Genomic DNA, 16,424 nt, shown 5'->3' on the forward strand with positions numbered 1-16,424 from the left:
GCTCACTTCAAGACCTGTAAAAGAATGACAGCTTCACATTTCTCATATTTCACCCGGTAATCTCTTTAGTACGGTGAACTTTGTTCAAATATATACACATATTAAATAGCTAAATACGACTACAACCAGAGCTACAGGTCTGTCTGGCACAGAACAGGCTTTCTGCTCGTTCCTCAGAGCACTTTCAGCATCCAACACCAAGAAATTCCCTGGGAATATTCAAGACAGACAAGTGTCATATTGCAGCCCTACGGTGTTTTTGCTATATCTCCGCTGGGGACCCTGAATCACCTTCAACGAAGTGATTCTTTAGATTCCACAGGACAGTTAATTATTTGTTCAAAAACTTAGCACGGCTCCTTCACTTGGAGTACACATAAGAATTGACGATGGCCGCTAACCTGGGGGGGGGGCGGCCACCATGCCTGTTCTAAGAGGTTTAACACGTGGCGGGGGATCAGACAGCGAGTCGAGGGGCCAGTCTCTGCAGGGTTCAGTCTCTCCAGCGGTGCCCACACTGCTGGTTGCAACACTTGTAGAAGGTGGTCATGGGCTCATCTGCTGAACGGGTCTGGATCTGCATAAAATAGGCTCGGGGGTGCTCGCACTTCGGGCAGGTCTCTGGAAAGAAGACACCAGAGGTAGCAGATGACAAAAATGGTATAGGATTGGCACCGGACTTCCCGACTCACACCACTGGGCACCTCAGGAAAAATGCGGAACTCTCCATCTTTGGCCCACGGCACATTTGCACTAGACAACGAATAATGAAAAACGGGGATTTTTTTTCCCTTTCTCAAGTGACATTACCTGGAGTAGAATCCACATTCTCCCAGGCCGCAGCGCCGCCCAGAACGTCATCAACCTCCTTCAGTTTGGGGTACTTTCTGTTGGTGACCTACAGCATCGAGAACACGCTGCGTCAGAAAGACGAGCAAGACGGATGTCTTACACGCTGAGCACCACCCGCCCTGCAGCCTTCTAGAGCTTTCGCCAAGATTATAGGGGTCCCGATGGTCTTTTTTTTTTTCAGGTGACATTCGCCAATAAGAATGCTCTCGGGGGCGCATGCATAGCGCCATTAAATTGCACCGTCCAAAGTCCGGGAGAGATGAGTCAGCCGGACTAATTAAACTCAGCTGCCGCCACACGCAACTAATCCTGCCGTAGATTCTCAGATTCCCATATATACCGCACGCCACTGTGTCGTCTCTCTCGCTCGCGTCGCATCCCTACTCCCCCACCCCCATCTCCGCTTGGTCACCTTTTCACCGGGCATGGGGTCCTAGCCCCCTCGTCCCATGGCCGGGAGGGTAGCCCTCAGCCAGGGTGGGTTAAACCAGGTTTCCACGAACTCAATAGGCGATTTTACTTTCACGCAGGATTCGGCTGCCCTCGTGAATTAGGAGCAGCAGGAAGATTCACCCACTGGGGGAGTACAAAACAAATAGGGGCACTGAACAGCCCATCTGCTGCGCTTGACTCGAGATAGTGGGGGGGGGGGAAAGTCAGAGAAATGAATCCCATCTGAAAAAAAAGAAAGAAGCTGTACTCGGCTGTTAACAAAATGATGCACAATGTTAGCAAAAAGCTGAATCATAGGTTTGGACCGCCTAATATTTTTGCTTGTGACGTATTTATACTCGATGAGCAAACGCAATTGTTAAAATATAACAAACACCTTAAAATACTAAAGTATACGACTCCGGCACGATGATAGCGACCCAACGCAATGTAATGTGACAAGAGTCTTGTCGACCCTCTTACCTTCCTAGTTATGTTGTGTATATAGGGACAGGTGTTACACGCAAACCTGTAACACTTCTGCCCTTCTTCCACAATCAACACATTTCCACAGGTCGGACAGAACAGCAACATCTCCTATCTCAGAAGAAATACAGCTATATTTGTTGAAAAAGACGTCTTTCTCGCGAATTCCTCAAATTGCACGCCGCAAATACCCCCGTGTCACGCAGTTTTAAGTGTCCGCTAGGAAACAATTCCTGACTCAGACAGTTCCCACAGCGCCTGCAAACGAGTCGCATTTTTGTCGAAACTGTTAACAGTTTAAACCACTATCAAATCAGAAATATATTAGGTAATGTATAAATGTATTAGGTTACTTTTTGTCTATGGCGTATTCCATATTTGTGAGTATCAGTGTCCAAGGTACAAGACTCGCGTAGTTTCTCCGGGGAAGTGAAAATTAACGGACCCGAGAACTGTTTAAGCGTCCGTTTTGGAAGACAGCGGAGGAGAAGCGGTGGTGAGTGCTAGTTAGCGTCTCATTTTATAAAGGTGGCGGTTTTTCTTTGGAGGCGTGATGAATACTCTGAAATAACTGGACCTGACGTGAATATAATTGACAGAATTGATCTAGTTGATTCGTGATAGACCGAGTTATGTTCAGTGCAACCATTAAGCATTGATTTAAAGTTCTTCTCGTCTGGTCGTGATAAGTGATGATCCCTTGTCATGTTGCACACAGAGTCTGTTCATTGCAGTCCGCCGGTGTGGGTTTGAATGGAGGGCCTGTTTTAAGGTCTAGTTGGTCCCGCTGTGTGTTCACTCCCCCTGCTGTGAGTGCTGATGGCCGAGGCGGTGGAGACAGGTTCCCCGGGTCTCGGTGCAGGAGCGGCGGTGAAGGAGGAGGACCAGACCGGAGAGCTTGAGACGGAGGACAAAAAGGTCGAGGAGGAGGAAGAGGAAGAGGAAGATGAGGAAGCCCTGCCCCACGCGGAGTTCCTGGACATCTTCGAGGAAGGTCTGGCTCAGATAGTGCAGGACCCCCTGCTCTGCGACCTGCCGATACAGGTTGGTTTCTCTGCCTCATCGGCTACTGGATCCCGGATAGGCTGTGTAACCCAGCAAGACAGATTTGGCAGCAATCCCTGTCTGACATGAAACTGGAGGACACGTGTGGCTGCAGCATAGAAAAAGTGTTAAAGCTGTGAAGCTGGGGGAGGGGGGGGATAGCCCAATATGACTTTGAAACCCTTCAAACCCACGACCCTCTGGGACTCGGGACTGAGCGTTCCACATCTGTCACTCCAGGTCACTCTGGAGGAGGTGAGCTCCCAGGTGGCTCTGGAGTATGGCCAGGCTATGACTGTGCGGGTCTGCAAGGCCGATGGGGAGGTCATGCGTGAGTCACGAGTTTTTGTTTTTTGGCTTTTTTCCCTCCTCTAGACCTGTTGTATGATCCGCAGGAAATCGGGCAACCAGAAGCTTCGCTGTAGGGTTGATGGGTCACTGACTTGGTCGGGCCCAGTGGCTGTCAGCTGTTTGAATTCACAGTCACTAGTGAACCACAAGATGTGAAAGCAACTCTGCAGTGACTCAAGCTACTCAGTACAGGCGTGTAGGACAGGTTCATAGACCCTCTGGGTTGGAGTAGTTAAAGATCGAAAGAAAGTTTGAAAACGAGAGGAGGGATTCCTTTTCAGACAGCGGTGCTTTCTTGCAGCGATCGTGGTGGTGCAGAACGCCACCGTGCTGGACTTGAAGAAAGCCATCCGCAGATACCTGGAGCTGAAACAGCAGCGTGAAGGAGGGGTGAAGCACATCAGCTGGTAGAGTGACCTGCAGTCGAAAAATAAAATAAAACGGTCTAGACTGGAGTCGGGGGAATTTTTTCCTTTTGACAACATGGTCAGATACTAGAGATCCTGCATGCTTTTTTTGTAAAAACTCTGGGATAAGACGCTGAAGCATGTAGGGTCATTTTAACATTGATCTTTCTTTCACATCCTGTGCGTAATTGTGCGAGGTAAACTTCATCTCTCGTCCTTTCCCATTTCTGCCTTTTCAAGGAGGTACGTGTGGAGAACCTATCACTTAATCTTCAACGGGGAGAAGCTGGAAGACGACAAAATGAAGCTGAAGGAGTAAGTAAAAACAAACATTCCCCTTCCCTGGCATTGCTGATGAGTGCGAGTGTCTGTGCTCTGTGAGCTGAAGCGAGGGACACAACAGTGGATTATGTATCGCAGAATGTGGCGATGTGCAGATAACCGATCAGTTTAGGGCTCATTCGAACCAGACCATCCCAGGTGCTTTGTTGCTGCTGGGTTTTAAGGGAGACTGCAGCAGGTAGGGGTGGAGATTGTGTTATTTTGTTAAGAGGTAAAAATGTGTAGAATAACCTCACTTTCAGGTTAGCTCAGAGAGAATTCTTTGTGTGGAACCCCAGAACTTTGTCCTGAAAACTCTCTCTCTTTTCTTTGCACAGTTACGGCATAAGGAACAGAGATGAAGTGACTTTTGGCAAGAAACTGAGGAAAAAGTAAAACAAGGTAGCGTCTTACAGATTTACCAGTTACTTAACAAGCTTGACTTACTTAAGAAGTTCTGCCTGAGTTGGGTTCCTTTTCCTCTTCGCTCAGTTCGGCCCTGTGGGACGCATGCAATACAGGCATTTCTGAGGTGCTACTGGTGCCTTGCTTCCTGAAGTCTGACCTGTTTGGTACCCGGGTTATAAATAACACCGAGCCCAAAAAAAAAGTTCAAATGTAGACCGCATTTGAATATATGTCTTCATATTCAAATCAGTTCTCTTCGCTGTGCTTGACAAATTGATTCAGCCTTTATATACTCATTTTCTAAGGCTTTTTCACAGTCCAAATGACCGATACAGCACCGTGTTGTGGAAATCTGAAAGATACGAAATGAAGTGTTGTAAGAAAATATCTATCAGATCTGTGAAAGTTCACAATGGCGGCCGTGCGCTCACTGTGCTAGTCAAACCCCAGCAGTTTCTGTGTCCTGATTTACGAGTCTTTATGAAGTTTTACATCTCCGACATCGGAACCTGGCATTGTTTTTAGTTCTCGGTGACGCTAGTGGATTATGTATCGCAGAACGTTAAACACGTTGCACCCAGTGATGTAACGAAGGGAGTTCAGTCCACTTAAGATAAACCTGTACTCCATAACTTGCGTGTCTTTAAAGTGCTGGTTTGTTTCGGGTAAGCTAGTGTTAACAGAATGTCAGCGTATCATCCTCTGTGTGTTTTGTTGATTTAGGTGTGCAGAGACAGAGCTGTGAGGATCATCTCACTCCCCTTGAAGAGCTATACACCTCTGCTCACTCCAGCGTTCACCTCTGTCCACTGAGAATGCTTTGTATGAGTGTTATGTTATTAGGTTTGTTTTATAGAGATTTCATAAAAACCTGTATTTTTTCTCATTTTGTAGATGGTTGGACATTGATTTCTCTGTGTAAAAAAAAAAAAGCCACATTGTCTAGTGAAAAATCCGCATTAAAAAACTGCAGTGCTCCACTTGTTGAGTGTGTGTTGTGCAATGACGTTCCCTGGTTTGGGCAGAAGAGATGGCCCTTTGTCCCCTGTGGTATTTACAGTTCAGTGAACATTACAGCAAACAAATTAGATGCTTCTTTGAATTCCCCATCCTTCATATATACAGGGGTTTGGTGGGATTTGGGGGTTCCTAGGGCATAGATGTATATAGCAGTTTGTTATACAGCCTAAGATGCGTATACTAATATTGTTTTTACTGATCAGACTTCATCTCATGCCTCGTTTTAAAGTATAAGTGAAGGTGTTCAAGGACACTGTACTGTACCACATACTTTAAATATGGTGTTTGCAACAGTTTTTCCTCCTCTCTATACTGGGCAAAGAGCAGGTGTCTATTTCCTGGAGTCGCAGAGCTGCACCGAGCTTCAGGTTGCACAGACAAGGTTCTCTCGCTTGGCTTGAAGAGAGGTGAGATCTTCAGGCTTTGTGTATAAAGGTTATTTAACACTTGAGAACATTAAAATCTTGGGCAATGGAGACATCTTTATCTATTAAAGCAAGCAATGTTGAAGATGTACAGTACGATGTAATGAGGCGTGAAGGGTGGAGAATTGGGGAATACTTTTAATTAAGCTTTTCGTGTGCTTATAGGCTGCTTGAGTGCAAAAATAAAAATCATTTGATTGTATTTATATTTCACAATGGACTTGAGACAACTGCATCTGCCTGCCAGTGAATGTACATATCGATTTTTTCTTGTTCACATATCTATTGCTGTGTTTCTGCTGGTTAACGTGGTATGCACACTGTTGGCACGAACCTGTACTTTCGAAAGCTGGCACCGGGGTGGGGGGGTTAGTACTGCCAATTCACTGCTGCTCTTGGGTCCTGGCTTCAGTTCTTTCGGGTGTTCGCCTCGGTGGAGTCTGTGTGCTCTCCCTGGGGTGGTGTGAGTTTTCTCATCTCCCACAGACTTGCTGGTTAGGTTTATGGGTGGCTTTAAGCTGCCTGTGTACGTGGGCGTGCCCTGCAGGGGACTGGCATCCCGTCCAGTGTGCCTCTGACCCTAATCGGAGCAATGCAGGAGTAGAAGTCCATCGACCCCAGGCTGGAAGTGGAGTGTGGCTGCCTGGCCTCTTCTCTGCGCTGCTGTTTCAACGTCCTGTTGAAGCTGGTCCGCCTTCTGTGCTGTGAAGGGTTTGCTTGGGAGCTTTGCTCTTTCTCTTAGTGCCTGGGGCCCGGTGGGTGGAAAGCAGTGTGAGTAGTGAAGGTCTGTATGTTGGGCCCTGTGATAAAAGCCCTGCTGAGCTCGATGCTGTAGTGAGACCACGTGGCCTGAGGTCGAGTAGCCAACTAGGCAGCCTGCTGGCCTCCAGGGGCCTGCGCTCGTCGCTCCGTTTTCCTCAGCTCCCTCCTCCCCCGTCCTCGTCTCGTCCCCAGGAGGTGGCCACAGCATGCCCAGCCCGCAGGAGCTGCAGGAGCTGCAGGAGATCGAGCAGGAGCTGAGGCGGCTGCAGCTCAAGACCCAGCAGCTGAATGACCGCCGAGCGCTGCTGTCCATGCTGCAGAGCTTCCGGGAGGACACCAACATCGTCGCCCCTTCTGGCAGGAAGAAAAAAGGTCCCCCGGCCCCCGCTGTTTCAACAGCACACACGCCCGCCCGTTTTCTTTTAAAGCAAGGTTTCTTGCCAAGACCTGAGCTTTGCTTGGGCCGATTGTTAAATTTGTCCTCGTGCCACTGTTCATTTGCAGTGTCCAAATAACGCGTTCTGGTGTCTAGCAGACGGATCAGGGAAGAAATCAGAGCTGGAGGAGATCGAGGAGGAACTGGAGGCTCTCTCGGAGAAGGAGGAGGATCTCCTTGCCAGGAAAGAAGAGATCCTCTACCCAGATGGTCAGAAACCAGGTATGGCACTCCTCCCCCGACATTTAAGCACAGAGAATGAGGGACAATACAGCACAGTCCAGTCCAGCTTAGGGAAAGTAAGCGTTCCTTGGGGACAGAGCAGCAGCTGGCTGTTTCCTGGTGGGTCTCAGTGGCAGAGAGCTGCACTGACCTTTGGATTACACACACCCATACATCTGCGGGGAACAGGGGTGAGATCTTCATGTCTCCTGTGTGAAGGTTAGTCATCACTTGAGCATGCTAAATAGCAATGTGTACAGTGCACTGGGGTGCAGAAGGCTTGTTTTCACTTGCCGTTCTTCAGAACGGTCCGAGTCTCACCCCTCCAGAGACGCGTCTCGAGCCTCTCGTCCTGACCTGGGCTTGCCCCGGCCCGTTTAGCCACAGTGTGGGGACACCGCGAGGGGGCTCTCACCTTGCTGCTGGGCAACCCGGAAACTTGCTCTTCTCTGTGTCTCTGCCAGCGGTCTCCAAGCTGAGCAGCATGGGGGTGTTTGTCCTTCCTCGCCTGGGCAGCGAGATGCTGGACGTGCCGCCTCCCCCGCCCGCGCCAGGTGAGGCTCTGCGCCCGCGCCCGTCGCCGGCCGCTCTCCGCCGGGCCAGCACGAGGGCTCCATGTCTGGGTGGGTCCTGTGGGCTCCCCTCCTTTCAGGGCTCGGCCAGGCCCAGCTCTGGCCTGGGGCGGTTGTATGGAGCAGGTGGAGGAGGGTAGCCGTGCAGCCCCCTCGCCGCGAGGGAACCGCTGTGCTGAAGCGAATTGCCTGTAATGACGCGGGGTGTGTGTGGCCCTGTCCTCAGCGCCCCCTGTCATCTTTGATGTGGAGATGCTGCCCCCTCAGGCGTCCCAGACGCAGTGCCCGTCCTGCAACCAGTTCATCACCACGGAGGTCTCCACCAGGGTGGGCAGCGTGGCCTGGATGGTCTGCTTCATGTCCATCTTTTTTGGGTATGTTCACCTCCCGTTCTCCGCCTGTTCTCCCACAGCCCAGCGGTTTGCCCCCCCTTCCTTCACTCCCACTGCCTGGGTAACGTTTTCAGCGTATCGGTAAAAAAATCAGACTCTTTCCAGGCCAACACCGGTCCCCGCTCTGCAGCCAGAGCAAAGCCCCCAGGTGAAAAGAGAAGAGAGGTTATTTACAGTTTGTTCCTCACTGTAAATACCACCCTCCTCCCTGCCCATGCCTGTTTACAGGTGTGCTGCACATGATTTGCATTGAGCAGATTCTGTACAAATGCAAGCTGATAATCCATGTCTGATAACAGACATAAGCTTGTTCAGGTTACAGCATTACACAGACCTGTGTTGTGCTGTCTAAAAGATCATTCATGAGCTCTGAAGGGCACACTAAAAAGATGGACAGATACGTTTAACTTTTCTTTTAGCTAGGCAAAGGCGGCTCTATAGGAATAGTGAGTACAGAAATGACTAATAAAAGAAGTTTCCCTGTAGGCCTGGTCAATGTTCCCCAACTGTGGACATTTGCTTTTGAATAGATATTCTAGAAAAAGTTGTGGGAGCAGCAGGACTGCCTACTTCAAAACTTAACTATTGATCAATTTAGGGTCAAAGCTTTAAGTTGATCACTAACACTTCAGCTCCATTACCTGACGCCGGATCCTGTTTGCTCTGTCTTCCCCAGGTGTGTGGCCGGCTGCTGTCTCCTTCCTTTCTGCACCGACACGTTTAAAGATGTAGTCCACAGGTGTCCGAAGTGTCGTGTCCAGATCCACACCAACACCAAGCTGTAAGCCTGCACCTGGGGACAGGCTGTGCTGAGAGGCAGGGGGCCCGTGCAGCTGCTGTTCGGTGCCCTTCCACCTTCCAGCAGTCCCGGCTTTGTGGCCACAAGGAGAAGCAGGACAGGGCTGGGGGAAGAGACTGGAGTAGACCCGAGGAACATGTCTGAGCTGAACCACGGATGAACGTGTACAGCTCTGTCCTGGCGTTGGGAAACGCCTGTAAATTTAGACAGATATTGCACGGGACGTGAAACCACATGGCTCGTCCCGCGAACATTTAATCCTCCCATTTTAAACCCGATAAATGAATGAATGTTAATTCTGTAAGAAGAACCAGAAATGATGATTTAAGGAAGAAGCGAATGGCACGCGCTAGTCCTCTCTACTGTGTTCTCTGGGGAATGGTTACAAGATAAGCAAGAGATAACGACAGCAAACAGAACAGTCCTCTTCAGCTGCACCCAGGCTGATCTGCATTAATTAAACAAATTGTAAACCCCTGTGCCGTCTTGCGCAACAGGACTGAATCGGATTTCTGGAGGTTTTATTCTGCTCAGTCCCACGAAAGAAGGGCAGGACTCAGCCGGTGAGCGACACTGCTGTGCTCTGTAGTCGTTGGTTGGGAGCAGGTAGGTTTTCCCCCGTTTTGAGCACGTCTGAAACATTCACCAACCTCCTGTAGGAGAGGAGAGCTGGCGCTGCTCTCTTCTTAAAACCTTCATCACACAAAGTGCTTGTAAAGCCAGATCTCTTGTTTTTTTGCATAAAATGCAAACCTTTATGATTACCTATGCAATTCAATGGAACAGTGGAAATAAAAGTAACATCTGTTAAAAATAATGCTCGGAGTTGCACTTGTCTTTTTTTGAGAAATGACCCGCTACCATGTGGATCTTAATGTCCCTTGATTAACCGTGGGTGAAACTGTAGGTCAGGGGTTCATAACCCTGTTCCTGGGATCCATCAAAACTAACATAATGATTAACTGGAACCTTTGAAAGTTTTTTTTTTCCTACTCAGACGTTGGAGATCTTAGGTTCTTAAACACAAATGGTTAAACTGCAACTGTTAAGGAACTGAAACCAATCAAAAGAGGTTTAATTCTGTACCTGTAACGGATCCAACTCTGCAGGAATGAACCCAGAACCAGGGCCGATTTGTACTCACTGTCCCAGCGACTGGGGAGACACCAGCTTGACCTCAGCTCTCGGAAGCAAGCTCCAGACGGCACACTCGTCACAGTACGTCACCAATTTTTTATTGACACAAAAAAGGCAGATATATATACCGAACAGTTTCTCCATTGCAACTATTTACAAAATAGAGCTCATAGATGTGCTACACATGTATAAAAATACGCATTACATTTATATATAAATATATACACAATGTGCAAAACTTATGGCATACAAACTATGAATTGGAAACCACGTGCAGGGGATGCTGAAATGTTCAAAGACCGAACTCCCAACTAACCTCAGAGGTCTGCTTCTGCAGTGCGTCACCTGTGAGGGAGGTAAGCAGAAGGACTCGCGCTCTGTCAGCACGTGCTGAAGAGCATGGCTGTGGCCGGTCTGTGGGCAATGACGATTTTGCAGAAGGCAGAAGGTGATCAAAGAGCCGGTGAGCACAGGACACTTTAACAACACAAATCGCCCTTTTAAAACAGCAGGCGTGTTGCCGCACCGAGGCCGGGCGCCCGCTGGAACGCGTGACTCGCTTGCTCAGAAAACGAACACTGGACTGAAAAGGAACAAGGCAAAGGCACGAAACAGAAATATACAGTATATATAGCCCCGCACGCTTGACTCCGCTTGCAGACAGAACTGTCGTGTTTAAGTGCTTAAAATGATACATTTCCAGGAGTCATCTGAAACCCACATCTGTGAATCGTTTTCACAGACTGCTTCCCGGGGGTATCCGACAGGATGTTGAGGACTGACCACCTCGCGCCACGAGACGAGAGCCCCTCGACCCCAGTCACCTGGACAACAGGGTTCGAGTGCGAAAGGCTTCAGCCCCTCGCTTCCCCCACACAATTCAGTCCCCGTTGATTCAGCCACTGACGCAGGGAAGCAGAGTGAAACCGACCCCGACACTGAAGCCCTGCACGGCTATTTGCCTTGGTGCTGTGTCTGGTGGCTCATGTATAGATAGACAGATAAGAAATAAAACACCTGCGCAACAAAAACTCTTCGGTATCTACACTTTTGAACTGAAAAAAACCCCATCTGTGGTTCTTAGCACGTTCTGATTGTTCCTACAAATACAATCTAAGGGCACAGCACACAGAAATGCCCTCTTTGGCAAAATAACGCAGCTCCTGCTGCAACCCCTCCCTTTCCTCCCTTGCAGTGTGTGTGGCAGCCACAGGGGGCGCTGTCCCACCCTAGCCCTCCCACCTGTCCTGACACCGGCCCGCCGCCCGCCTCAGCGTGAAAGCTTCCCACTAACGGGAGCTGCGAGCAGGGGGCCTGGATGAGTGCAAACAGGCGGCTTTTGACCCTGTGTCCTGCTCCGACGTCGAAGCAGAACAACGTGGCTCGCTTTTGTCAGCGGGCCCCCCTTGCCCCGCCCGGGGGCAGACTGCTCCACCCGGGGCGCTGCCTGCTTCACGGCAACAGCGCCACCTGGGATCAGGACCCGTCTGGCTCCCAGCCGCCGCCACCTGCTGGCAGCGGTAACCAGGCAAAGCACGCGATCTTGACAGCTCGTCGCTTTGCAGAAATGCGAGTGCCGTCTCTCTGTGTGCACAGATGACAAGGAAGTGTGCGTTTATGTGGCCATAAAACGTTCTTTCACTGCTGCCCATGTTGCCCACGAGATGGCACTGCTGTGTCATCATCCACACACGCAGGATTCATTTTCTCTCATTTTGGTCTGTCTTTGGATACAAAACTTACGATTCCCAAAACAGAAAATATCACCCGTGACGCAGACCGTTAAAAGAATGGATTCGACTCCTTCCTAGCGACCACAGCAGATCCGCTTAATCACCGGCAGGTTTGGATCAGATGATTCTGTAGGTGTGTTCCTGCCACCTGTCGGGGTCCTGTTTGACCACAACTGCTGCAGATCTTGAAGTGCTGTGGAGATAGTGACATGGCCTACAGGCTCAGTACTCACTTCCACCCTACCATGAGGTACAAAGGATTGTTTGGGATGCTAATAATGCATTCTTAATGTTTTCCCCACCCCCAACTTAACCTCACGGTCTGATCTACAGTCTTCTCCATCTCAAAGACATTTCTTCCACCACAAAAATATAATTTTGATCACTGGCTAGGTTTACTCTTCAGCCCTGCTATTTTTCATCTTTGGCTTCTTTCCACTGTTTTATCTTTCTGGCAAGCAATAAGCAGCACGATTTGTGTTTGTTGTGGTCTCTGACAGAACGTCTGATGAGTATCTGCAGAGCTTTGATCAAAGGAAACTCCCCCAGCTCTTCCAAGCAAGCTTGTCTCCGCAGAGACATCTTACTAAGCGAAATTCAACACGAAGATAAACACTGGATGATGATGTTTGCAAAAATCAATTAAAAAATACCCACTCCACCACCCTCCACAATCATCATCAGATCTGCATCTTATCAAGTCCCCTAAATAAAAGGGTTACACATACAAGCAGTCCATCACAGCTCTTATTGCTCCTAAACTAGTGTTCACATCTCCCTTCACAGCAGCAGGAGCAGCAAAGCTGAGTCCTTGGCAATACGAACAGATCTGTCTTCCACCTGGCAGCTGGAGCACAGACTGGGAGGGACCTGGTCAGCTGCCCAACACAGAGGAACAGCACCTGCAGCTCAGACTCCGCACATCAAGAGCCTTGTCGCCGTACCGCCGGAGACGGGCGGCCCCACGCTGTCCACAGTACCCAGCACCCATCTCTGCCTCACTCTCCCCCACGGCTGACGCCATCTGAGCTCCACTCCACAGGCTTTTCCACCTCCACCTGGCGGCAGATTTGGGCCGCACTCCCGAGCCGCACACACACATTCCGGATGTCAGCTCCAGTCAAAACGCGTGGCTTTGGTCAGCCTCTGGACTCCGGGAGTCAGTCTGAGTGACCTTTGAGGCAGAAGGTCATGTGGCAACAGAGCAACAGCTCTGCTGTCAGAGCGCGGCCCAGCTGTCCTCAGCTCCTAACAAGCGTGCAAGTGTGCACAGGCGATAGCAATTCTTCAATTGTTAAGGCAGCTCGCTGTGCCCCCCAGACACTAATGTAAATACGTCTACAGTCTGCAAGTTGCTGTCAGATTGCTATTCAAACTGCTGAGGATACAGACGCTACAGGACATCCAGAGAGTAGCAGCATGGCGGTCTGCATGTGAAACGTTGTTTTTTCCCTTCCAGTGTTATGCTATGAATCTATGTGCGCCTGACTCACTGTCCTGGGCTGCCGTCAAAAGATGTAGTGCTTTGTGGGATTGGTTTAACCCCCCTGGGTAAATTCGGGGCAGTGCAGGTCCTTGCACTGGGAGCCCCCTAGAGGAGTGTCGGGGAATTACAGCGTTATTAGTGTGAGCTCTCAATGATGCACGAGCAGCGGCCATGCCTGCCTGCGGCGGCTTCGAGACCGGCCGGCGAGCGCGAGGGATGGGGGAGAACTCCGAGCGACGCCACGGTGCCCGTGCCCAGCGTGAGCGGGGGAAGCAAGCCTCTGGCTCGTCACTGTGTCACTTCTTCTTCAGCTCGTTAGTGTTGCCATTCTCTTTTGGCTCGCCCTGTGGTCTCTCGCCCCTTTCACTCCTCTGCAGGACTTGGATGCAATGTCCTTCGCTGACCACCGGAGGGCGCTCAAATCAGGCGTTTCCCATCCTGGTCCTGGAAACCCATGCACGCGCTGCGATTTGTTCCTGAGCTCTCAATTAAGTAACTGAAACCCTTAATTTGAGCTCCGTTCTCAGTTACTACAGTACATATCTAGGAGGCTGCTTTTTTAACTTCTGAGTTTCCAGAGTTAATCTGCCAACCTCTGAACAGAAGGAAAAATGCTGTAAAGGCTCCAGACAAGAGACTTGTTGGGCTGAGTGAAGATTGCTTCAAGTCGAGAGCTCAGCTACAGTGAAGACCAGCAGGTATGGGGGTCCCCAGCACCAGGACCGGGAACCCCACATGGGCCAAATCACCCTCCGTTTCCCAGAACAACTGGCTGGCTGGGCCCAGGAAAGGAGGTGATGTCGCCTGCTGAACATCAAGAGAACATGCTTCCATGTGCCCTGGGTGTGCCAGAGGCCGGGCTAAGTCCGCGTACTGCACCGTGATGGCACCGTCTGCAACAGACCACGAATCACAGCGCCTCGCCACGATCAGGGGGGCGGTCCAGTCACTACGGAGCTCCAGCTCTGTATTCTACGGCTTTCCGTCTGCCGACGTCAAGCGTTAGTTGGTATAATGAATTCACCTCATGTCTCGGTGGTTCAAGAAACTGTCAGTGCACCTGTCGTGCTCAATATCCCGACAGTGAACGTGTTCATCTGCTGTAGTGGGATGTTGCTTCCGATGCCCCACAGATTTTATCTGCAGTGTTGGGGTGGGGGGGGTCAGTCTGCAGGGATCAGGTACTATGCTATTCTTCACAAGGCACCAATCCAGTAAACCTCTCTGTGTACAGCAGTTACAAAATTCCTTTTTCTTTAAAAAAAAAAAAGCCATTCAAAGAAATAATTTACAAGGTATTTACAAAGTCTTCTACGGACTGTCCTAGAGCCGTCGATTTCATTATCCTTTCAAAAAGGACATTCTGCCATATTAAAAAAAAAAGTCCAACAAAACAAAGTGGGAGAAAAAACACACTTTCCCTTAGAATTCACTGTTTCAGGAAACGTCTTAGTACTGTGTCAGCTCCTAGCCTCCTCCCCCTGCTGCTCCCTGTGGGAAACTTCCAGAGCTCCAGCCGAGCCCTGCCAACGGCACAGCACGCTCCCACACCCTAACCCACCGGCTCGGGGCAGACACCTCCAACGAGCGCCAGGCGCTGAACCAGCTGGAGAGCTCGTAGCTCTGTCTGAACGACGAGAGAACCGGCCTCCCTGTGGGGATGAAGTGGAATCTCAAGCCGCTGGTCTTCGTGTCCGGAGCTCAGCTGCGGCGGCTCGGGCAGGAACCCAGGCAGGAACAGAAGCAGGGAGGCAAACAACGCGACTGTTTCTCCTTAAATTTCAGACGCAAGATTGCAACGGGAGAGACAGACGTTGGCACGGGCCTTTAAATTCTGTCTGCCGATCACTGGGGTGGCAGCTCAGTCACAGACAGGGAGCCCCTCTGTCTACAGCAGTGCGCCTCTGAAAGGCAGCAGGCACCACTGCATCGCACTCCCAGCCCGATTCTCTTTTCAGATCTTAACAAAAGAGCCGTTCCCAATTCCCTTATTTTTTTCCCCCCCACTTAGGGGCTTTTTCCCCCCTACAAGTGGGTGAGTTTTAATGCCACTGAGCCGGAGAGTGGGCTGCGCTGCCCGTCCAGCCTTCCTGAACCCAAGATCACGGGGCGACACTCCCTGTGCAGATCGAGACGCCGGTCTCCAAAGGGCTGCCTATCCTGTTTGGCACAAGCGATAGCAAGAGCCGAAGCGCTCGAGTCCTGCCTGGTTGTCCTCCCCCTGCTGGAGCTGGGAGGAAACCCAGGAGGATGACCATGGTGCTTCACTGCACTCGCACCCTCGCCCCCTGAGCTCCAGGAGGCGCAGCGCTCAAGAGGCGCCCCAGGGCCCCTTTCCTGCCGGTGCACCCCGATATCTAGGGGAAAGGGATGATCTGGCGGGCAGGCAGGAGGGGGAGGAGGGGGGGTGGTGGACAACACTGCGATCGTTCATTGCGACGGGACGAGGGCCCAGGCGGGGTACCTCAGTCCCAGTGCAGATGCAGATCGGGGGTGTCCAGGAAGTCCGAGGAGAAGACGCCCGCCCCAGGCGAGACGCCCAGCGGGTGGAGCCCCCCTGCCGGGCCGGGCACGGTGAGGTCCAGCCACTCCATGCTGTCCAGGTTGGCGTCGTGGAGGTCGTAGGCGGAGGTGGGGGGGCCATCGGCGAAGTGCAGGTCGGAGGTGTCCATGGGGGAGTGCGGCTGGTCCAGCAGGGGGCAGTGCAGGTCCTCCATGAGGGGCAGCTCGCGGCGGGGCGCCCCCAGCGCCCGGGCCTCGGGCTCGGCCGACAGCGTGCCCTCCAGGAGGGCCTCCAGCTGGTTGTCGGAGGCCAGCGAGGCCAGGCTGGGCGCGGGCTCGGGGACCAGCGAGGAGGGGGGCGCCAGCTGCACCTGGGGGGGCGGCCGGGACAGCACCGTGCTGATGGGCAGGGTGGTGATGCTGGCGGTGACGGGCATCATCTTGGCCGACACCGGCGGGTCCTCGCCGATGAAAGGGGATATCTCTGTGCGCGGCAGGAGGGATCGGGGGTTAGTGCTAGCAATCCATAATTCTCATCAGGACTCCCACTTACAGAGGGGGGAAAAAAAGGTTCTCATTGTGACCGAGAGGCTTGCCGTGCTCACACTCATTATCTGAACAGACAAGCGCAACGAAG

General features: G+C 51.3%; 4 protein-coding genes across 6 annotated transcripts in view; 2 read left to right on the forward strand and 2 right to left on the reverse strand.

Moving 5' to 3' along the window:
• Nucleotides 1-161: 161 nt before the first annotated feature.
• On the reverse strand, nt 162-2,190 carry polr3k (polymerase (RNA) III (DNA directed) polypeptide K). Of its 2 annotated transcripts, XM_088936278.1 has the most exons (4): nt 1,922-2,190; nt 1,806-1,813; nt 811-898; nt 344-621 (listed from the first exon to the last, which is right to left on the reverse strand). In XM_088936278.1, the coding sequence occupies exons 1-4, from the start codon at nt 2,043-2,045 to the stop codon at nt 494-496; spliced, it is 348 nt and encodes a 115-aa protein (XP_088792404.1). In that variant the 5' UTR covers nt 2,046-2,190; the 3' UTR covers nt 344-493. The 2 variants fall into 2 exon arrangements, with proteins under 2 accessions (XP_088792403.1, XP_088792404.1); XM_088936277.1 differs by having other exon boundaries at nt 162-621; nt 1,768-1,995.
• Nucleotides 2,147-5,281, forward strand: snrnp25 (small nuclear ribonucleoprotein 25). The gene is made up of 7 exons (XM_088936276.1): nt 2,147-2,266; nt 2,489-2,814; nt 3,055-3,145; nt 3,467-3,572; nt 3,813-3,887; nt 4,232-4,295; nt 5,025-5,281. Exons 2-6 carry the CDS (start codon nt 2,590-2,592, stop codon nt 4,287-4,289), a joined length of 555 nt encoding a protein of 184 aa, XP_088792402.1. The 5' UTR covers nt 2,147-2,266; nt 2,489-2,589; the 3' UTR covers nt 4,290-4,295; nt 5,025-5,281.
• A 371-nt stretch (nt 5,282-5,652) lies between these two features.
• LOC148818354 (uncharacterized) lies at nt 5,653-9,741 on the forward strand. 2 transcript variants are annotated; one of them, XM_088936273.1, is made up of 6 exons: nt 5,653-5,728; nt 6,701-6,880; nt 7,044-7,166; nt 7,631-7,720; nt 7,965-8,112; nt 8,807-9,741. In XM_088936273.1, exons 2-6 carry the CDS (start codon nt 6,715-6,717, stop codon nt 8,913-8,915), a joined length of 636 nt encoding a protein of 211 aa, XP_088792399.1. In that variant the 5' UTR covers nt 5,653-5,728; nt 6,701-6,714; the 3' UTR covers nt 8,916-9,741. The 2 variants fall into 2 exon arrangements, with proteins under 2 accessions (XP_088792399.1, XP_088792400.1); XM_088936274.1 differs by having other exon boundaries at nt 5,676-5,728; nt 8,006-8,112; nt 8,807-8,931.
• Nucleotides 9,742-10,144: 403 nt separating this feature from the next.
• mrtfba (myocardin related transcription factor Ba) overlaps nt 10,145-16,424 on the reverse strand; it is a 43,339-nt gene continuing 37,059 nt past the window's right edge. The window contains exon 19 of the mRNA XM_088936280.1: nt 10,145-16,271. Coding sequence (XP_088792406.1) covers nt 15,751-16,271 — 521 coding nt within the window. The 3' untranslated portion in view covers nt 10,145-15,750. The remainder of the gene's footprint in view (nt 16,272-16,424) is intronic.

Source organism: Atractosteus spatula, chromosome 18 (assembly GCF_055471065.1).
Source record: "Atractosteus spatula isolate fAtrSpa1 chromosome 18, fAtrSpa1.hap1, whole genome shotgun sequence".
Classification (NCBI taxonomy): domain Eukaryota; kingdom Metazoa; phylum Chordata; class Actinopteri; order Semionotiformes; family Lepisosteidae; genus Atractosteus; species Atractosteus spatula.

Coding starts and splice junctions, on each gene's coding strand:
- polr3k (XM_088936278.1), bottom strand. CDS start 2,045: ATGCGACTCGTTTGCAGGCGCTGTGGGAACTGTCTGAGTCAGGAATTG. Junction 622..810: donor GAATGTGGATTCTACTCCAG/GTAATGTCACTT, acceptor TCTTCTTTCCAG/AGACCTGCCCGAAGTGCGAG.
- snrnp25 (XM_088936276.1), top strand. CDS start 2,590: ATGGCCGAGGCGGTGGAGACAGGTTCCCCGGGTCTCGGTGCAGGAGCG. Junction 3,146..3,466: donor GGCCGATGGGGAGGTCATGC/GTGAGTCACGAG, acceptor GCTTTCTTGCAG/CGATCGTGGTGGTGCAGAAC. Junction 3,573..3,812: donor GGGGTGAAGCACATCAGCTG/GTAGAGTGACCT, acceptor TGCCTTTTCAAG/GAGGTACGTGTGGAGAACCT.
- LOC148818354 (XM_088936273.1), top strand. CDS start 6,715: ATGCCCAGCCCGCAGGAGCTGCAGGAGCTGCAGGAGATCGAGCAGGAG. Junction 7,167..7,630: donor CCCAGATGGTCAGAAACCAG/GTATGGCACTCC, acceptor TGTCTCTGCCAG/CGGTCTCCAAGCTGAGCAGC. Junction 7,721..7,964: donor GCCTCCCCCGCCCGCGCCAG/GTGAGGCTCTGC, acceptor CCCTGTCCTCAG/CGCCCCCTGTCATCTTTGAT.